We start from the raw sequence: 19004 nt of genomic DNA, 5'->3' as shown, positions 1-19004 counted from the left end.
GGGGCCAGGACGGAGAGTTCCGCTCTGCTAGCTGCAGCTACTCCCCGTTGGGACTGGTGAGGAGGGCCTCCTCTTTGCTGGCAGAAGCTGCTCCCTGCTGAGGCTGTAAGCTTCAGGGCTTGGGAAGAGCAATCTCTCCCCCTGCAGCCCTGAGCCCTTGCGTGGGGCTTAATGGGAAGCTACACAGCTACGCAGGAACTATGCTGGGCAGCCTATTTGACTCTGGATCTGCATAGTGACTAGGGAAAGCTGCCTTCCCCACTATTGTCAGCAGTCAGGAGGGAGGCAGGTTAGCAGGCTTGTCCTCTTCTCCACCCCAGTTTCAGTAGACAAGAGATAATCACAAATAACAGTCATAAAAAATGCCACTAACTGGAGCTGCAGATAGTGAAAAAATAATTGTGATGATCACTGTTCTCTGCATCATTATCCACAGACAGCATCATAATGAAATGACGGGATACTTTTTGGCTCTTTGCAACTCCAATTGATACATTATCCTTTTGAATTCTCCTGTCTACTGGAACCGAGGTGGGGTAGGGGTCAAACCTGCTATCTCTTACCTCGTCTTCCTGCTGACAGCAGGGGGAAGGAATTCTAGTGACTCCAGGCATCAGCAGTCAGATGAGAACATGCATGCAGTGAAGTGCACTTCCATCTGACTCCAGGAAAGCCACGTGTGGTGACCAAAAGTACTACATACCACTCTACAGAGGGGCCTACCGCCTTATTGGGCCCCTAAACAAGGCAGGGGGCCCTGCTCCATGCTCTCAGAAGGAACAGCCTCAGGCAGAAAGGGCAGGGCTGGGATTAGGCAGCTCTCAGCGATGTCTGGCATGCACTGCACAGTGCTCTGGCAGTGATTTAAAGGGTTCATGGATCTGGCCACCGCCACTGCTGCATGCAGGTCAAAAACCAAGACACTGATTAAAGAAAAAGTACATTCCCCACTGCAGCTGGGAGCTCAGGGCAGTTGTCTCTTTCCCCCACCTCCCATTTGTGGGCCTGCAACTCTAGAACTCCTGACCAAGTATCAGTGTTCTATTCCTAACAGAGTGGCCTCCTGACATTTCTCCTGGTACTTAATCTAAATTGCTCTTTCATTTCCTTTTTCCTATTGCATATCTGTCATTGTAGGTAATTTGGAGTCAGAGTCTGACACCATTCCTCATGTTCAGGAACACTTTACTCCACCGATAGCACCAACCTACCAGAAGTCCTTAGTTCGAGTTAACTGTTACCCCTCATTCCACAAGGAGTAACAGGTAATCTGTTTGAACTAAGGGGATTTTAAAATGGCGCCCACCCGGGAACATGCAAATGAAGCCCGGGATATTTAAATCTCGGGCTTCATTTGCAACTTCGAACTAGGGGCTAGTGTAGACATACCCTTACAAACTTAAGGCCAGATCTGGTCCCACTGGAGGAAGTGTAAAAATTCTCACTGGATTTCACTGAGATCAGACTTTAAAATCACAGTACAGTTGACTGTATTATCCTTCTGCAGTAGAGGGATCTTTTCAGTGTCAGAAGCTAGTAGCAGCAGTTGCGCAACTTAAAAAGAGATTAAGGACAAGCATAAATAAAGTGGGAAATGGCCAGTCCAATATGGAAATTCAGCAATGAGGTCTAAAAGGTCCCATTTACACTTAGTTTAACATTCCAAGAAGTACCAGAGTTCCTCTTTCAATTAGTGGAACTCATCTATATACATATTTTAGAGAGTTTGTGCATCTGTCTGTCTGTGAGTCCATCTGTCCGTCCATCCATTTGTGTGTCTGTTTCTTCAAGAACTCCTCCTAAACAGCAACAGCTAGGACCACTAAATTTGGTATGCAGCTTTTCTCTTACACTAATTTAATGCAAGGTCAAGGTTTACTTGTTCCAGGAAAATGGGGTATGTCTGGAATGGGATTCCATAACATGGAAAGGTAGGGGGCTGAACAAAGGGATAGCTGTACTGTAGAGTGACCACTGGAGGCAGCCACACCAGCAGGAGAGTGGCCATATGGGGATGGGGCTTCCCATGTTGCTGGCCACCAGACCAGATAAGTGGCCAGAAAAGTGGCGCTCTTGCCCAAAACAGTGCCAGACAGGGGTTGAGAGACCTACCATCCCAACCCCCAGGATCACACTTGGATCCAGGAAGCACAGCCTGTCCCCCCCCCCCCCCCAGGAGATGCCCTTCTCAAGGAGAGGCTGGGAGTGGCAGCCTATTTCCTACCCCAGAGGAGAGACCATAAACCACAGCCCAACATTCACCCCCCTCCCAAGGAGAGGCTGGGAATCATGAGCAGTTGCAGCCTGGGGACCCCTGACTCACCTCAGACAAGATGGAGCAAGGGGCCAGCCCATGCAGCTCCATCCCCCTGGGAGGAGCTTCCGGCCAGGGAACGCAGACCCATCCCCCTCAGAGAAATCACCAGAGCAGCATCACTCTCACCACCATGGGTTGCCCCAGAGCCCCCACAACTCCAAACTCCCTGCTCTGAGCCCCCTGACCTGAGTCCTGCATCTCCCACCCCCTGCCCTGAACTCACCACCACCTACACCAAACCCTGTACCCTGAGCCCCCCACTCCCTGCTCTCACTCCAGCACCCCCATCCCTGAGTCCCCCAAACACTTCCAGTCCCTTCACTCCCCCTCCTTCCCAAGTCCCCCAGCCCTTGCCCTAACTCTGGAATCTCTGGTACTCTCAGCCCCCCAACCAAACCCCTGCCCTGACTCCTGCACCCCACCCCCTACCCTGAGCCCTCTTACACACCAATCCCTGTGCCCTGAGCCCTCCTCCCCTCACTCTAGCACCTTCCACCCCCTGACCTGAGCCCCCAACCCTTCCAGCCCCTGCCTTCACTCCTGCACTCCCACCCTCTACCCTGAACATCCAACCCCTACTCCTGCATCCCCAATCCCTTTTTATTGTAGCAAAAGACAGAAAAATTGAAAATACTGTCTGCCAGCAAGCTCTAATGTTTGAATCGCTTTCCTTCTTTTATTAATACAAACTTCTTTTTTCCTTAATTTTTGAAAGATACAATCATTTAAATAAAGCATGTACATTTTCATTGTATTAAAAAAAAAGACAAAAACAGAATTACTTCACTTAAAGATCCAAACTATACCAGATAAATCTGCTAGTCAAAGAAAAGTACCACTGTGGGAGCCCAAAATAAAGAAGTAGATGAGTAGTGGATCAGGACCCCATTTTATTAGGGTCACCAGTGCTTCTATTAGACTTGCTGAGGCCCAGAGCCGAAGCCTAAACCCCACCACTCAGGGCTGAAGCCAAAGTCCCAGCTCCGCTGCCTGGGGCCAAAGCCTAAAGGCTTTAGCCCTGCCTGGGCAGTGGGGCTCAGGTTACAGGCCCCAAACTTGGAGCAGTGGGGCTCAAGTGGACTCAAGCTTCAATCCTCCTCCTCTCTTTGTGATCAAATATTTTTGTTGTCAGAAGTGAGTTGGGGGCAATGAAGTTTGAGAACAGCTGAAATAAATGAAAACCAAAGACTGCTGCTTGCTTCCTAAGAGAAAAGCAATGATCAAGTTTCTTCATCATGCAGGTCAAAAACCAAGACATTGATTCAAGAACAGCACATTCTCCACCAATGAAAGATAGTCAGGGGGAGCAAATAGTAAAAGAAACCCTGCCAAAATTACTGTTTCTTTTAACTGAGAATTAAATCCCTTGGAGGAAAAGCAAATGACAGTTACAGCCCTACATGCATTTGCCATATCTTAAACACTCTATTTTAAAATCTGCCTTACTCCTAAGTATTTACAATAAGTTAATTTGGCAGGACAAAATTTCTTGCTTTTGGTTTACTACAACTATTTAATTTCTATGAAGACATTTAGTCAACTGTCATCTATCTTCACGGTTAAAATTAGCACTAAGGAGTCAGCTGCTGAAGACTTTTTTATATAATACACTGTTTTATAAAATAGATGTCAAATCCAAAATTGAATGGATAAAAAAAACCTAGATGAATGTATGTTACTATCTGGTTATAGTGTGATATCAAGGTCATTTAGGAGCTTGTTGTTATTCTAGCTATTTTAATCAGAGATGTATTATCACACACCCATGGTATCTCCTTACTGAATTCCATTTTTTTTAAGCAGAGCTAAAAATGTTAGGGTAGGAAGCACATGCTCTAAAAATGACTGTGTGTACTAGAAAACAGACTTTTAAAAGTTTGTTGGTGTATGTAATTTTATATGACTTTTATTAACATTTCTTTTGTATCTGTACATCATTTTTCTGTCTTATTTCCCACCAGCAATAATACAGCCTTCGCTACAAAAACAAAACAAAACAAAAAACTACTGTTCTTTCATTTCAAAGTTACTAGTTATGCACTGTATAACTGCAAAGTAGTAGTACTATATAGACATAGCATTGGAGTACTTAGGAAGGACATGATTCCACTCCCACTGAGATGATATATTTCATTTTAGAAATTACTAAGAGTTTGAATAACACCACCATGCCTTCTAAACTAAATGAAACTACACCATCAGCTTACAATTTTGCTTAAAATTGGAATACCATAAAATGCATGCATTTATATGGATCTCAATATCATTAAAAGCACACTAAGATGCCTGTAGATATCTGGTAGGAGGGGCATGGACTGGAGAGATACAAGAGAACTAAAGTCATATTCAAGTCCATTCCTACCAAATCCGACTGAAAACTATGTGAATGTAACATATAAACTGTCACACTTTGAGTGATAATTCCTGCATGTGGGAGACAAGGCAGGTGAGGTAATACTTCTATTCCACCAACTTCTTTTCCACTTGCAAAAATCTTCAAGTCTGGGAAAGGTACTCCCAAAGTCACAGCAACATGCAAGGTGGAATGGATTGTTTAATGTAAATAGCTAGCACATATTGTAAGGGACCACTCAAGGTAGCTGTGGCATTGACGCCTCTAAACTCAGTGGATACAGAAAAGAGATAGCGGGTCCGAGACACACTACATACAACTCCTGTATTTCTCCAACTGCAATAATCCCAACATGCAGTGTTGGGGGGGGGGGGGGTGAAACAGACGCTCACAATAGTGACTGGACCTCACCTCTGTTTTGAAACTGGACCAAGGCGCAATGCTTGGCACTTGGCTTTTTCTGGGGCAGAGGGATTTGTGTGCGTGTTGTGGGGAGAGGGAGGGAGGGAATTAGTCAGGGATCAGAAATGCTCTCGGCTGGCATTGGAAAGAGCCTGTCGTGCGCCGGGGCAAGCTGAAGTGCCAGGCTGCGCCGCCGGTGGGGGTGGGGGGCAGGGAATCAGACAAGGCGGGGGAGACCCGCACCAGCAGGCGACTGTCACTTGCCTTGCTCGGACCCCAGGCGGCTGCCACCCAGCCGAAATGCACGCAGGCGTGGAGCCCGACTCCTCCCGCACCGCAAAGGCGCTTCTGTCCCCTGCCGCTGCTGCCAGTGCTACCCCTGGCAACACCCCCAAGCCTGCCCCGCGGGGCCCTCCCCTGGCGCCCGCCTCCCCGCTTCCCGCCTCGGTTGGAGCCCCGCAGCTCGGGGCTAGGCAGCCGCTCACTGGCCCCAACACTACTGTACCTCTAGGCTCCGGCGGAGTTTGGCTGCTGCCCCGGCCGGCCAGCGCGCTGAGGAGCAGGAGGAGCGACAAACTTCCCCGGGCCATTGCTCCCGAGCCGCTACCTCTTCCCCCGGTCAGCCAGGCGAGTGAGCAGAGGGAGGAAGCAGCGAGCGACCCTACAGCCGGGGGTGCGGGAGGAGGGGGAAGGACACACCCCTGCTCTCCCCTCCCTGCGCCCAGCTGCCCCACCCCGACGGGCGCCCTCGCACGGGACAGCAGCCTCCAGGGGCACAGCCTCGCCGTCTGGGGGCCTTCTGCGAGTTCCTGCGGGGCGGGCAGGATGGCAAAAGCCAGGCAAGCCTTGGGAGTGAGGGACCTCGGAGAGGAGCCGCCGAGGCAACCGCCTATGGGCCCTGCTCGCTCCGTGCTGCTCCAGGGCTGCGTGCCACTGGCTCCGCGCGAGCAGGATTTGGGGACCTGGAGATGGGATTCCAACGCGCTGTGCGTGGGGCTACCCTTGCAGCCCTGAAAGTAACTTAGAATGTCTTGCAGGGACTGTCCTATTGCACCGGGTCCCTGCCAGCTCTTCCAATAGCTCCCTGCTGGCTTTTGCTGCAGCGTGGTCAGCGCTGGCTGGAGCTGCGCACCCCCTTACTTTCACCTCTGTACCCTTGTCTCTGCCCCAGCTGATAGGGCACTCATGCTGACTGCAGCAGTGTTACCCTACTGTTCTTGGAACCAGGGGCGGCCTGTCCATATAGGCAATCTAGGTGGTCACCTAGGGCGCCAAGTTAAATGGGGCACCAAATGGTGGCGCAATATCATTGAGGGGTTTGGAGGTGGGGGCTCTGAATGCATGGTTTGCCTAGGGCGCCAGTTGCTGGCAGCTAGTCTAGGACTGCCCCTGCTTGGACTGCACATGCTGCTAGGGGTAAATCAAGCTGTTGCCTAGTCACCTCAGAGACAGCTTTCTGCTTGAGCCTTCACAATAGGCCTAACTAGCTCCAACATGAACTGACTGACAACCCTTATGTTTATGTGTGGCTGATGGAAGAAAGCTCTCAGAGAAGAACCCTCATCTCTGGAATTCATTTCTCCTACCAGGCTTGGGCTGTGCTGGACCATGTACCAGAGGATATGGTACAAAGCCCATCTCCAGTCATGACTTAGAATCATGGAAATTAGGGAGGAGAGACTATCGTGATCTAATCCATCTCCTTGCCAATTGTGGATTGTTTCCTACAGTACATGTAGCACTGTACATGCTCGAAATGGCCTCATACAGAGTTAAAGGTCAAATGCTCCTTTCCCCCATATACAAGGCTGAATAAGCAGGCTTTGCTTCCAGTACACAAGGGTATGTCTACACTTGCCCCCTCATGCAATGAGGAGTAACAGTTAATTCGAGGGAAGGGTTTTGGATCGGACTATCGTGTCTACACGCGGCGAGTTAATTTGGGCTACCAGCTTTTTAAAATGGCGACCGGACGCAAATATGCTTATCAAGCGCGGGATATTTAAATCCCACGCTTCATTAGCAACTTCGGTATGCTTCATTTGCCTCTCTAGTTCGAACTAAGGGGCAAGTGTAGACATACCCCAAGCATTTGCCTTTAAATCCTATGCAGGGCCACCTCCTTCCCTACCAAATCTTCACTAGGCTATGCCAGTGATGGCTTAATACGCGCAAGAGTCTTTCGCAAGCCAGCAGAGATTTTAAGAGCTGGAGAGAGGAGCTTCTCTTCAAGTGTTTTTTTTTTCTAATTCCCTTAATAAAAATCATTGGAAAATGTTATACCAAAAAGCTACATTAAGAGAAAATTAAAGTTACTTAGGCCAACCAATCAAAAAGCAGGAAATGCAAGTGTTCCAAGTATAATTTTCCTACTATCTTAAACCTATTTCTGTATGTATGATAGAGAAAGCCATGAAAATATTTATATGAAAATTACAAAGGAATACGTGCACAGCATTACAAATTAATTACAACTGAATAATTTTTGAAATTTGCTGGCATTATAAAATCAATTTATAACTAGTTCCTTCTAGAGCTAACTGCCTGATTTCCTGAAGTGCATGAAAAGAAGGTTGTGAGATTGGATTAAAATAAAATGTATACTACATGGCAGCTGACTAAAATTATTAAACTACATGCCTTAGAGGGGAAAAAGAACTTAAAGTCATTTTGTTGACTTAAATATGTAAAAGACAGGTTAAGCCATTATGACAATGAAAACAGTGTACCTAGGAGTTACTACAAACATGTATCTGAAATTGTATAAAAATGTATAATAGATTGTATTAGAAAAATGGAATTGAACAATGCAACTAGAGACCACATTACGATTCATCCACACAAAACTGAGTAAAGTGCACTTTCAATAACACTGTACTTCCTGATTTGAATTATTACCCATGCATTCATAAAGTTTTAACAATTTTTTAAAATTAATAACCTTCATACATTAGAGATTAAACAGTGGAATATATTTGCTCACGTCCAACATAAATACTCTTTTGTATAAATGTTTATGCACTGAAGTCTAATCATAATCTGAACTTCCTATGACAGTTCCTGTTTAAATGGAGTAAGGATAATGAATTTGGAAAGCTTTCCATGTCTATAACATTGCAGGAAAGAGACCCACAAATCTGGGTATGCCAACTTCAGCTCTCAAAGTCATGAACTTTTTTGATGATAATTTTTTCAGCCATTTCAGGTTCATATTCAAGAGAACACTGTAATATGTGGATAATACATTGTGCTCTGTAGTATCCAGCAATGAAGCCCATGTGTTTCCTTTACTGTTGCTCCGCATTTAGTAAAGTGGTTTCTTGTCCTTGCAAAAACTGCTCATTTTGAGGTTTTATCCAAAATAACATGGCTCGAGTATCTGCACTGTGTTGAAAACTCCTATTACTTCTAATACATTTTAGACATTTTCTCCCAGTAAAATGACAATAGTAATGTTCCTTCAACTGTCAGACATTTGGCACACTTAAGTAAATAGAAAACACTCTACCCTCCACTTTCCCAGTGATGAGATAGCAGCATTCTACAGATCTTATTGGGAAACCCAAATGCAAGACTAGCATTGATAGTTCTTTGAAAGTTAATTGCTTTGTAACAATAGAGTATGCAATAAGTGGCATGTTGCAAGGAAATTGGTCAGACCAATCCCCAGCATATTCTCACTGTCATATTTCAGCCTAAGAGCTTTATGGGAAGTAGTCATCTTTCAAGGAACGGAGAACAAAAATACACAGCTTTGGCTGCTATCCTGTTGAAATGCATGTTAACTAAAAGCTCAAAGCTGTTGACTCCAAACACATTGTCTGGAGTTTCAAAATGGAACAGTTCAAATTTTGTAATCTGAAATCTACTTGCATCACTTATTATAAAAGAATGAGTTTCAATTACGTGCGCTAAAGTGCCAGGTCTATTAAATCAGAGGCAGTAGCAGCTGCATTCATTACATTTCTATAAGAGCCACACCATGTTAGCATGGACTGCATACTCCCTCTGTCTGGGAACTTTCAACTCAGAGGTAAAAAGCAGTGCAAATCCCTATACTAGCTAGTTTGTCACAATATTGGATGGATTTAGAATGGCCAGCTGTCCTGATTTTACAGATATAGTGATGATATTCAGCCTTTTTCTTATCCAGGCATGTTATCTCACACCCACTCCCATCCTGATTTTCTAGTTGCTATCTGGTCACCCTAAATGAATTGTCAGTGGAGGTTGAAAATGGATCTTAAAGCATGAATTTCTGCTGAGCTAAAGGAAGGTCTATTAACAGGCAGTAGCAGGCTCAGATGTGATCTAGCATTGGTAGGGGTCAAAAAGCCAAACTGTGTTACAGAATGCATGGTGTTATTTTCAGTACCACTCAGGAACCATCAACCTCTTATTAAAATCCAAAGGTAAGGGGAAAAGTTCACTATCACAAGCAACCTGCTGCTCTTTTATTGCCAGCTCTGAGCTTTCTGAAGCTCAGCCTTATTCTTGCAGTTTCCCAGTTTGCTGGTTTCTAGATGACTACATGAGGTTAAAAACCGAGGACACTGCCTTTTCGGGGCTTGTCCCAGTATCCATGTCAGTTCTTCAAAAATTGTTTATTGCCAGGATTTCTAAGTCTCTAAAGTGGCTATATTCCAGCTAAGTTGTTGAAACTACAGGTTGGACCTCCCTGTTCCGGCACTATCAGGGCCTGACTGGTCACAAATGAGGGACTTTGTCAGACCAGAAGAGGTCACTTCTGGCCCCCTTGCCATCAGCCCCTCAGCCCCAGCCACTGGTCTCCCTGCCTGTTCCCCTGCTGCTCTGCCGGACCCACCAGGCTCTCAGCCCCACCAACAGCCTGCTGCCCTGTTGGGCTCCTGATCCTGCTGGACTTGCCACAGTTGGGCTGGACTCCCAGTTGCCGCCAGCCCAGCTGGACTCCTGCAGCAGGGCTCTCAGCCACCAGCCTGTCTGCAGCCAGCTCAGCTGGGCTCCTAGCCCCCACAGAGCTGCTGCCTCTGGCACTGCCATGGATGTTGCCGGACCAGAGAGCCCCAATTTAGAGATATTCAACCTGTAACAGCAGTTTGGCTGAGCAGATCTGCACTTTCAAGTTTGCCCCCACTCTGTTATATTATGTACCTGACCTCTCCCTACAAGAGACCTCAAGCCAGCCTTCGCTACTTTGTATGTGCAACTCCACAAGGACTCCAACACCAACCAGTACCACAAGCTCTGAGTCTATCATTGCTCTATCGTCATATGCAGGTCACTAAGAACCCAGCCAGAGCCCACATCAATGCTTTCCCCTAATCCCAGAGTTGCACTCTGGAATGTGTTGGTGCAGAGAGACATAGGAGAAAGCTTGCTTCAAGGTGGAAAGCAAATAGGATGAGAAAATGTGTGAAAAGGAGATCTAGAAGGATAGATCCTAGGAGAGGGAAAAAAGGGCAAACAGATAGGAGGAAAGATGGAGGAGAGAGAAAGAGTTGAGTATGTTTTGGGACTGGGGTTAAATGAGGTGAATAGGAATGTGTGGGTGATGGGGAGCTGGGTTGAGTGAAGGAGAGTATGGCAAAATGATAGGGTTCCAGCAGTAGAAGTGAAGTGCAGAATTGCTGTGATCTGACAGATTTCAAATGGCTTATCGAAGTGCAGATCTTGTCTCTGCTAGGACTGTCTCAGCTGAAGCCACACATTTTCTGTTGCTCTCTACACATATCCCAACTCACCCCATGGCCCCCTGCAGCCCCATTGTTCATTTGGACTATTCCCTCTCCTACCTGACTACTTTCCTACCATGTGCATCATTTAGATCTATGAAACATGATACTTAAACCATGTTGATTCTTACACTGTAGCTGCAGATAAGTAGAGCAGAGAAGTGATGAGTCTGCCTTCTCTTAGGCTGTGCATGAAAAAAGGCAAAAGCCATACTCTGGATTCCGAGCATTTTATGGGGTCTCCTTTATATCCATCTACATGCTGTACTTTTAAGACAACTGAAAGAGGAAAGGATACCTAGTAAACAGCTGGCAGCCACATTCCATTAACCTTAAACATGAATTTTGAGAAGGGAGCAGCTAGGATTAACATGCATTTAATTATTACAATCAAAACATCTACTCGCTCTAAGCAAATATTCACTTGGAGAGAACTCAGTGACTTTGGTTTTAGATGATCAAATAAATGCAAAAGAACAAGTATTGATTTTTGTAGACTTATTCACAAAAGGAAACTATAACCCACTCTGAGTGATCTCAGACACTTTCAATTTAAAAATATATTTAAAAATAATCTTCGGCAGGTAAACCTATTACTTGAGAAACTGTCAAAATTGCTAGAAATGATTAATAAGGAGGATTATTGTCTACTAATTTTACCTTGATATATATCTTTGCCTCTCTGGGAATGGACATGGGGATTGTTTGCCTTCATCATCGAATCTGTTTTATATTTCCTTGCCAGCAGCTGATGATTTTCAAGGGGGGAAATTAAATCAGTTCTATAGGATTATATTGACTTGCCTTCCTGAAAATTGATATTGCTGCAAAGAATGCAGGCAGGGAGAGAAGCAGATGGGCAATATCTAGAAATTTTATTTGTCAGATATTGCCCATCTGTTTCCCTCTCTACATTTCAACTTCAAAGTATTGCTGGTGTCCTAAAGGTTATTTTGGTAATATTCCTCTGTGCAGTGATGGCCCACCCAAATAGTATTCTGTTGATGAGTAGGTGCAGTGAGCTGAAAGTGAGGTTTAATTCCCAAGATGGCTAAAGACTTGAATCTCCAAAAGTATGAACTTGAACTTTAGCTTTAATATGATAAGCTCATTATAAAGAGATTCTGAGTAATACATTTTATATAATGCTTTTTGTTTGTTTTTAAATGTATGTATTTTTCAGAAACAGTAAAATGAGACAGTAAAATAGAGAAACCAAAGAAGAATGTAGGAGAGACACTGCAATATAACCATTAACACACACATGTACAGGTTCAGTTAAGACATTATGCTTTGAACACCAAAAACAAGATGGGCTTCCAAAGAGCCCTTACTGGTGGGCTACGTCTACACTGGCCCCTTTTCCGAAAGGGGCATGCTAATTTGACAGGTCGTAATAGGGAAATCCACGGGGGATTTAAATATCCCCCGCGGCATTTAAATAAAAATGTCCGCCGCTTTTTTCCGGCTTTTAGAAAAGCCGGAAAAGAGCGTCTACACTGGCCCCGATCCTCTGGAAAAAAGCCCTTCGAAGTAGGAATAAGAGATCTCCGAAAAAGGGCTTTTTTCCAGAGGATTGGGGCCAGTGTAGACGCTCTTTTCCGGCTTTTCTAAAAGCCGGAAAAAAGCGGCGGACATTTTTATTTAAATGCCGCGGGGGATATTTAAATCCCCCGCGGATTTCCCTATTACGACCTGTCAAATTAGCATGCCCCTTTTGGAAAAGGAGCCAGCGTAGACGTAGCCGGTGATGTTTCAGTGCTTACAATTTAATTTCTAGTCATTGTCTTTATATTTTTTTATTTGTTAGATTTAGTGTCAGGCACATTTTTCAACAAAGATGAAGCTTCTCATAGACTTCTCTTATGAAGCAAAAACTTCAGACGTAACAAGAGGACAATAACACTTAGCAGTGGTATAACAGGGAGCTGTGTCTACATTGGCACCCTTTTCCGGAAAAGGGATGCTAATGAGACTAGTCGGAATTGCAAATGCCGCGGGGGATTTAAATATCCCCCGCGACATTTGCATGAACATGGCTGCCGCTTTTTTCCGGCTCGGGGCTTTGCCGAAGAAAAGCGCCAGTTTAGACAGGATCTTTTGGAAAATAAAGCCTTTTCTGGAAGATCCCTTATTCCTCTTAAAATCAGGAATAAGGGATCTTCCAGAAAAGGCTTTATTTTCTGAAAGATCCCGTCTAGACTGGCGCTTTTCTCTGGCAAAGCCCCGAGCCGGAAAAAAGCGGCAGCCATGTTCATGCAAATGCCGTGCGGGATATTTAAATCCCCCGTGGCATTTGCAATTCCTACTTGTCTCATTAGCATCCCTTTTCCGGAAAAGGGTGTCAATGTAGACACAGCCGGAGAGTCATATATGGCCTGATTCAGACCCCACTCATATCAAAGCGTATGTCTACACAGCAAAGTTATTTCGAAATAACAGCTGTTATTTCGAAATAACTTTACTAGTGTCTACACAGCCAAACCGCTATTTCGAATTTGGTAAACCTCATTCCATGAGGAATAACACCAAATTCGAAATAGCTATTTCAAAATAAGTGCTGTTTAGACACTTATTTCGAAATAGGGGCCTCCAGCCTTCCCAGGGTGCCCTGGTGGCCACGCCAGCCTCAACCAAGAACACTCCTCTCCCTCCCCCATTTCCAGAGCCCTTAAAGGGGTTCACTCTGGCCACAGTGCCTGTGCCAGCACCAAGCCTGCCAGCCCAGAGCCAGCAGTCACTGCTCCTGACCCAGTGGCCCCAAAACATGAGTCAGCAAGCCACTGGCAGCCAGCCCTCCACCAATCCCCAGGAGCAGTCTGCCAGCTTCCAGGAGCCTACCAGGTCCCAGAGAAGGCGGGTGCCTTCCTGTTCTAGGGTGGAGATCATGGACCTTATTCAGGTTTGGGGGGGATGCCCCAAACATCCACGATCTCTGCACTAGATGGAGGAACACGGTTGTCTATGGCCTGCCCACCAAAGGCCACATGTAAACCCAGGAGCAGGTTTGCATGAAAATCAAGTTGGTCTGGTGAGACCTCCCCAACCCTGAGCCCTGAGCTTCCCCTCCCACCTCTTCCACTTGCTCCCCCCTTCCAGCTCCTTCCTCCCAGGTTTCCCTCTCCCCTCTCCCACCTTCTCTTCTCCCCTCTCCCGCCTCCTTTCCCCAGTCTTACCAGAGTTTCATTCCCCCGCCCCAGTTTTGTTAAATAAAGAGAGTTTGTGTTCATGAAAATACATGTATTTATTTGACATCAGGAAGGGGGGTTAGGGAGGGATAAGTGGAAGGACGTGAGGGAAGAATGAGGCACAAGCTCCTAGTGGGGCAGACCAGGGAGGCTATCAGTGCTCATTGCAGGAGGAATACCAGCTAATTCGAGTTAGGGCTTTAATTCAGGATCCCGTTTCACTGCTGCGTATAGACGTGGGCAGTTACTTCGGACTAGTCAATTTCTAAAATGGTGACTGGCCGAGAACATGCTAATGAAGCGCAGGATATTTAAATCCCATGCTTATTTGCAATTTCGGTCGCCCTCATTAGCCACCCTAGATCAAATTAAGGGGCTAGTGTAGACATACCCTTACAGACTAACGCAGATATCCCTCTGAGACTTAGCAAAATTATGTGATCTATGAAACTTACTTCTTCAGAGAAATTTAACACTTCATAAATCTATTTATAGTGCACTTTTTACCCAGAACAATATTTTAATTTGTGGAAATTAATAGGGAGTAAAAAGGATCCAAATCATTTCCAGTATTTAAATGTTAGCACTTTAATACACAAATGTGAGTACAGTTTGTGGTATTATATTTAAAATGTATTACAAAAATACAATAAACTGTAGTAATTTGTGTGATTTATAGCTAAAGAAGGAAAAGAATTGAAAATTCACACAAATTGCTGAGTCAATAATTATGATGTAATTGAGAGCAGAATTTAGCCCTCTGTCTATAATTTACTGTATTGTAGCTACATTATTTCACCATATTGTGATTTGTAAAAATCACACAGCAATCTTTTAAATTAAATTCCCAATAAATATTTCATGTAGATTTAATAATGCAGTTATATAAAGCATAGTGTCCATGGCACTAGAATATACAAAGCCTTGAGTGACTCGTGTGCAAGATTAAGCGCAGGTGCAAAGCTGAATCATTTGATCAATGGTAAAGTGCTATGTAGTCCAACACTATGTACATTATGTCTAATTACTAGCTAAAAATACAAAAATTATACTTTAAGAAATGATGGTTAAACACATTTGTCATTTGTTTTTGGTTGTTCTTTTTATATTTGCTAGTGGCCAGTCCAGCACAACAAAGCATGCGGGTCAGCAAAGTGCTGGGGAATAACAGAAAGAAAGAAAGAAAGAAAGAAAGAAAGAAAGAAAGAAAGAAAGAAAGAAAGAAAGAAAGAAAGAAAGAAAGAAAGAAAGAAAGAAAGAAAGAAAGAAAGAATTCTTTAGATTATTGGTGAGGTTTTGTCAACTAACTTAGTAAATTCAAAAGCTTCAGAAGGTAGCCGAGTTAGTCTGTACAGGATAAACTTAAAACACAGCAAATAGTATGATAGACCAAGCCCGGTCATTCATTAAGAGATCTTCAAGTTGCAGTTTTGTTACAGACCAATTCCTCAAGTCAAATACACAGGAAAGGGTTGGAACTATTATCATTCACAAGTTTAATTCTCATACCAATGGTTTGAATCAAGATTCTAGATGGCTGGAACATTATCAACCAACCAGCCAATGAGGGTGCCAATGGTTCTTTGTCTGTGTAGATTCTGGTGTTAGTACTCTTCCTCTCTAATGCTAACTAATAGTTCTTATCTGGTTCTTTTAACTATCCAGTTTTTAGACTATCAGTTTTGCCTGTTACATACCAGCTTGGTTTTCCCTTTTATATTTATATAGCCACTGCCTCCTTTTGTTCCTCTCCCCCACCCCCCTTCTCCCATATTTATTTTGGTTCTGGACATACAACACTCCAGTCATCTGAAGAAATGGGCTGTGCCCATGAAAGCTCATGAGACCATCTACATGTTTTGTTAGTTTTTAAAGTGCTACCATACTATTAGTAAATTCAGTTCCAAACATCTCTCCTGGCACCTTAGCTGTCTGGTAAAAAGAGAATTTAAAAAGATTTTAGAAGTCATTATACTCTAAAGCAACAGACATTAAATCATTCTCACCTGTTTCGGAGCAGCTTTCATGTAACACTGCACACTTTGTATTATTGCATATTGGGAAATGTTGGAGAATAAAGTCAAAAGAAGAGAAAGCCTTATCGTTGCCCAATTGTGTAATTATTCATTGTGACTAAAAACACAACTGGATTTATTTAGTTCCTGTCATATCATCATTTTGCTCCAACAAAGCAGCCTCCAAACCTGTCTCATACAGAATTCTATCAGCAACCTTAATACTAGGCTTTTATATATCTCTGCAGTGGCAGAAGCTCCTGAGCCAGAGAGCTTTAGTTCTTCTTGGATTCTTACTCCACTTGATTTGAAAGTTAGAGGTGATTGTGGAATGGTATTATTACTAAGTTGTTGGAAGAAAAAAACATGTAGGAAAAAATTCTGAGGACAATAACTCCTCTCTGACATGTAATGTTTTCCATTGGTTAGAAAATTGGTCTGAGCCAGGATTTACTCTGTGACCTTGTGTAGATCACGCATGTCACTTTCCTCAAAGTGTTTAAAATACTGTTTATCTTGCAGGATATAAAGAAGTTAATGAATTTTACATGCTATGAGATTCTCAAATGAAATGCATACCAATCACTGCCACTTCTGTATTTCAATATTTGTTAGATTTCTGGGACTGCACTTTAAAATGACCAGATTAAAAGCCTTCAGTTTAAAGTACACAAGAATGTGTCTTGTCTTATATTTATCCTATAATGGATTTGATGAAAACCTAAATTGTTAAAAAATATTTAGCTTATATTGTGGCAAGAACACTACACTACCACCCTAGTTCGAACTAGGGTGGTAGCGTAGACATACGCTTATTGTTTTATATTCAAGTATATTGCTGCCTACAAAGACAATGCTATCATAATTGTTCTCCTTCACACCTGCAACTTTTAAAGGACTTGTGGTGAATCTTTTTCTTCTTTGTGCTTGTCTTAATTTCTGGAGGGTTCTGTCCAGTAATAATTTTCTACATGGACTATGGGTCAGCTAGCCTTATGTCTGAACTGGAAAAAAAATCAGCTGTAGTTAATGAGGATCTGTACTAGGCAGATAGAATGTCTGTAGATTGTTTCAGGATTTCTCTGCAGCCTAAACAGCTGGAAAGTTACTTTTTGGGTTCCGACTAAATAGTTCATCTGCATACAACCTGTTGGCCATTATTCAGATAATGTGCTCCTCTCTCTTATAAGTTGTGGATGGTCTTTTGACCATCTTTCATAAATTACTTTTTCCTTTTACATAATTAAGTCTTTAAAACATGAATAAGCTGATACCAATGGATCCCTGGAGTTGAAAAGAATGAGCCACTAGGCTGTACTTCTGTTGCAGTAAGCTGGGACAACAAAAACTCAAGGGCTCTCTCACACTTTGTTATGTAAAGAAAGATTGATCTTGAGAGATACTCCAGAGAACCATCTCACTATCCTACCCCAACCCTTCCCCAAAAAGTTCTTTGGCTAGGCCTGTAGAATGAGCATTGGCTGGATGGGACTTGTTGAAGAGTGAGCAGTCAGAGGAGAAGGGACAGAAATTGCTGGAGTAGGGAAAAATATTAGTTTTGCAATTCCATCCCAAAAACTGGGGGTTGACTATGGAGTAAAGAACTATAGTATGACTCTTCATCATCCACCAACAAGATTCCATCCAGAAAAATAATAAATGTGTCTCAAGTATTTATCCAGAGAGAAGGCAACTGTATAATTCATTATTACTTTTCAGCATAAATCTCTACGGGTACGTCTACACTACAATGTTAATTCGAACTAACTTAGTTCGAATTAGTTAATTCGAACTAAGCTAATTCGAACTAACGGATCCAGACTAAAAAAGTAGTTCGAATTAGCATTTTGCTAATTCGAACTAGCATGTCCACATTAAGTGGACCCTGAACCAGGCTTAAAGATGGCCGGAAGCAGTGCCGGCAGGGCATCAGAGGAGGACTTAGAGCATGGAGATGCTGTCTCAGGCTAGCCGAGGGCTGTGCTTAAAGGGTCCCGACTCCCACCCCGGACAGACAGTTCTCAGGGGTGCCCCGCTTGCAAAGCAGTCCTGGCTTGGAGTGCCCGGAGTACCCACACTGGGCACATCACAGCACTCGGCCATCAGACCGGCTGCACTTGCCGCAGGTTGCCATCTGGGGAGAGGAGGCAATTGGGGGGCTGCAGGAGAGCTTCCACCCCAAAAGCCCGCAGAGCCAGCCCAATCCTCCCCATTGGGGACGCGTACCCCATTCCTCCCTCACCTCCTTCCACTTACCCTTCCCTAGCCCCTCTTCTTGATGTACAAAATAAAGGACAATGTGTTCAAAAATGGAATCTGTCTTTATTGAACAAAACTGGGGGAGACTGGGAAAAGGAGGTGGGAGAGGGGAAGAGAGAGGCTGGGAGAGGGGAGGGCAACTAAAATGATCAGGGGTTGGGAACAGGTCCCATATGAAGAGAGGCTAAAGAGACTGGGACTTTTCAGCTTAGAAAAGAGGAGATGGAGGGGGGACAGGATAGAGGTCTCTAAAAGCAGGAGTTGGGTGGAGAGGGTGCATACAGAAAAGTTCTTCATTAGTTCCCATAATAGAAGGACTAGAGGACACCAAAGGAAAGGAATGGGTAGCAGGCTTCAAACTAGTAAGAAAAAGTTGTTCTTCACAAAGCAAAGAGTCAACCTGTGGAACTCTTTGCTGCAGGAGGCTGTGAAGGCTAGAACTAGAAAAGAGTTTAAAGGGAAGTGAGATCAAGTCATGGAGGTTGGGTCTATGGAGTGGTATTAGCCAGGGGGTAGGAGTGGTGTCCCTGCCCAAGGTTTGTAGAAGGCTGGAGAGGGATCGCACGAGACAAATGGCTTGGTCACTGTCTTCGGTCCATCCCCTTCAGGGTCCCTAGGGTTGGCCGCTGTCAGCAGACAGGCTACTGGGCTAGATGGACCTTTGGTCTGACCCAGTACGGCCATTGTAAGCTCAGGGCTCAGGGTCGGGGGTCTCATTGGACCACCTTGATTTTCATGCACACCTGCTCCTGGGTG

The 19004-nt window shown here is 44.3% G+C and overlaps 1 protein-coding gene across 6 annotated transcripts in view; it reads right to left on the bottom strand.

Moving 5' to 3' along the window:
* LAMA2 (laminin subunit alpha 2) overlaps positions 1–5749 on the bottom strand; it is a 502508-nt gene extending 496759 nt beyond the window's left edge. For 2 of the 6 annotated variants that reach the window (XM_075924139.1, XM_075924141.1), the window contains exon 1: positions 5578–5745. In XM_075924139.1, the coding sequence (XP_075780254.1) occupies positions 5578–5662 (85 nt within the window). In that variant the 5' untranslated portion in view covers positions 5663–5745. Of the gene's footprint in view, positions 1–5577 lie in introns of all 6 variants that reach the window. The other 4 variants (XM_075924144.1, XM_075924140.1, XM_075924142.1 and 1 more) reach the window with 4 other exon arrangements.
* Positions 5750–19004: the final 13255 nt, after the last annotated feature.

Source organism: Pelodiscus sinensis, chromosome 3, assembly GCF_049634645.1.
Source record: "Pelodiscus sinensis isolate JC-2024 chromosome 3, ASM4963464v1, whole genome shotgun sequence".
NCBI lineage: Eukaryota > Metazoa > Chordata > Testudines > Trionychidae > Pelodiscus > Pelodiscus sinensis.
The sequence above is the reverse complement of the archived record's forward strand: the minus strand, read 5'-3'. Positions and strand labels throughout refer to the sequence as shown.